This window comes from Rhipicephalus microplus, chromosome X (genome assembly GCF_043290135.1).
Source record: "Rhipicephalus microplus isolate Deutch F79 chromosome X, USDA_Rmic, whole genome shotgun sequence".
Lineage (NCBI taxonomy): Eukaryota > Metazoa > Arthropoda > Arachnida > Ixodida > Ixodidae > Rhipicephalus > Rhipicephalus microplus.
Window position 1 is genome coordinate 467,970,830 of NC_134710.1, and position 582 is coordinate 467,971,411.

The window sequence follows — 582 nt, forward strand, 5'->3', positions numbered from 1 at the left end:
AGGAAGATCTCCAACATAGGCTAAGTGAAGCACGATTAACTTTTTTTATTCAATTAGGCGAACCTTAAGCTTCCGAGGTATCACCCTTTTAAACGTTTTTAGTACAGGTAATGCCGCCAACCCCGCATTCGAGCAAAGCGAGAATGCACACAACGCTGTCACTATGAGCAGCGTCTTCAACAACTAAAAACATTTTCTGGTCAAACGCAGGGGGTACCGCACTCAACGAGCGATGCGTACTTAAAGACATACCTTCGGTAGTGGAAAGTGAGTCATCCGGTGACGATCACGGCGAGTGAGCAGCCCTAGAATTTAACTGCTAGCAACTTCTGTTTGTTGCTTCCCGCGTCTGCTTTCCAAGGTTATGCTGATTCGGCCATGCAGCTAGCAGGCGTTGTTTCCTACAAGGCGCACCGATGCGCAACGGGCCGCGTCTGCTGCCACCGGGTGGCACGAACCTTTTTGAGGCAAAAGTGTTCGGTTCACCCAATAGCCGCTTAAAACCGGCTTGACTTGGCTGAAAACGTATGAATAGACGGCGATAAAATCGCCGTGTTGGACATTTTTTTTGGGGACGTTTAG

General features: G+C 48.8%; 1 protein-coding gene across 3 annotated transcripts in view; it reads right to left on the bottom strand.

Annotated features, from left to right (window-relative positions):
* Nucleotides 1–473, bottom strand: part of LOC119186375 (uncharacterized) — a 71,608-nt gene extending 71,135 nt beyond the window's left edge. For 2 of the 3 annotated variants that reach the window (XM_075880763.1, XM_075880761.1), the window contains exon 1: nt 253–472. In XM_075880763.1, the coding sequence (XP_075736878.1) occupies nt 253–276 (24 nt within the window). In that variant the 5' untranslated portion in view covers nt 277–472. Of the gene's footprint in view, nt 1–252 lie in introns of all 3 variants that reach the window. The other variant, XM_075880762.1, reaches the window with a different exon arrangement.
* Nucleotides 474–582: the final 109 nt, after the last annotated feature.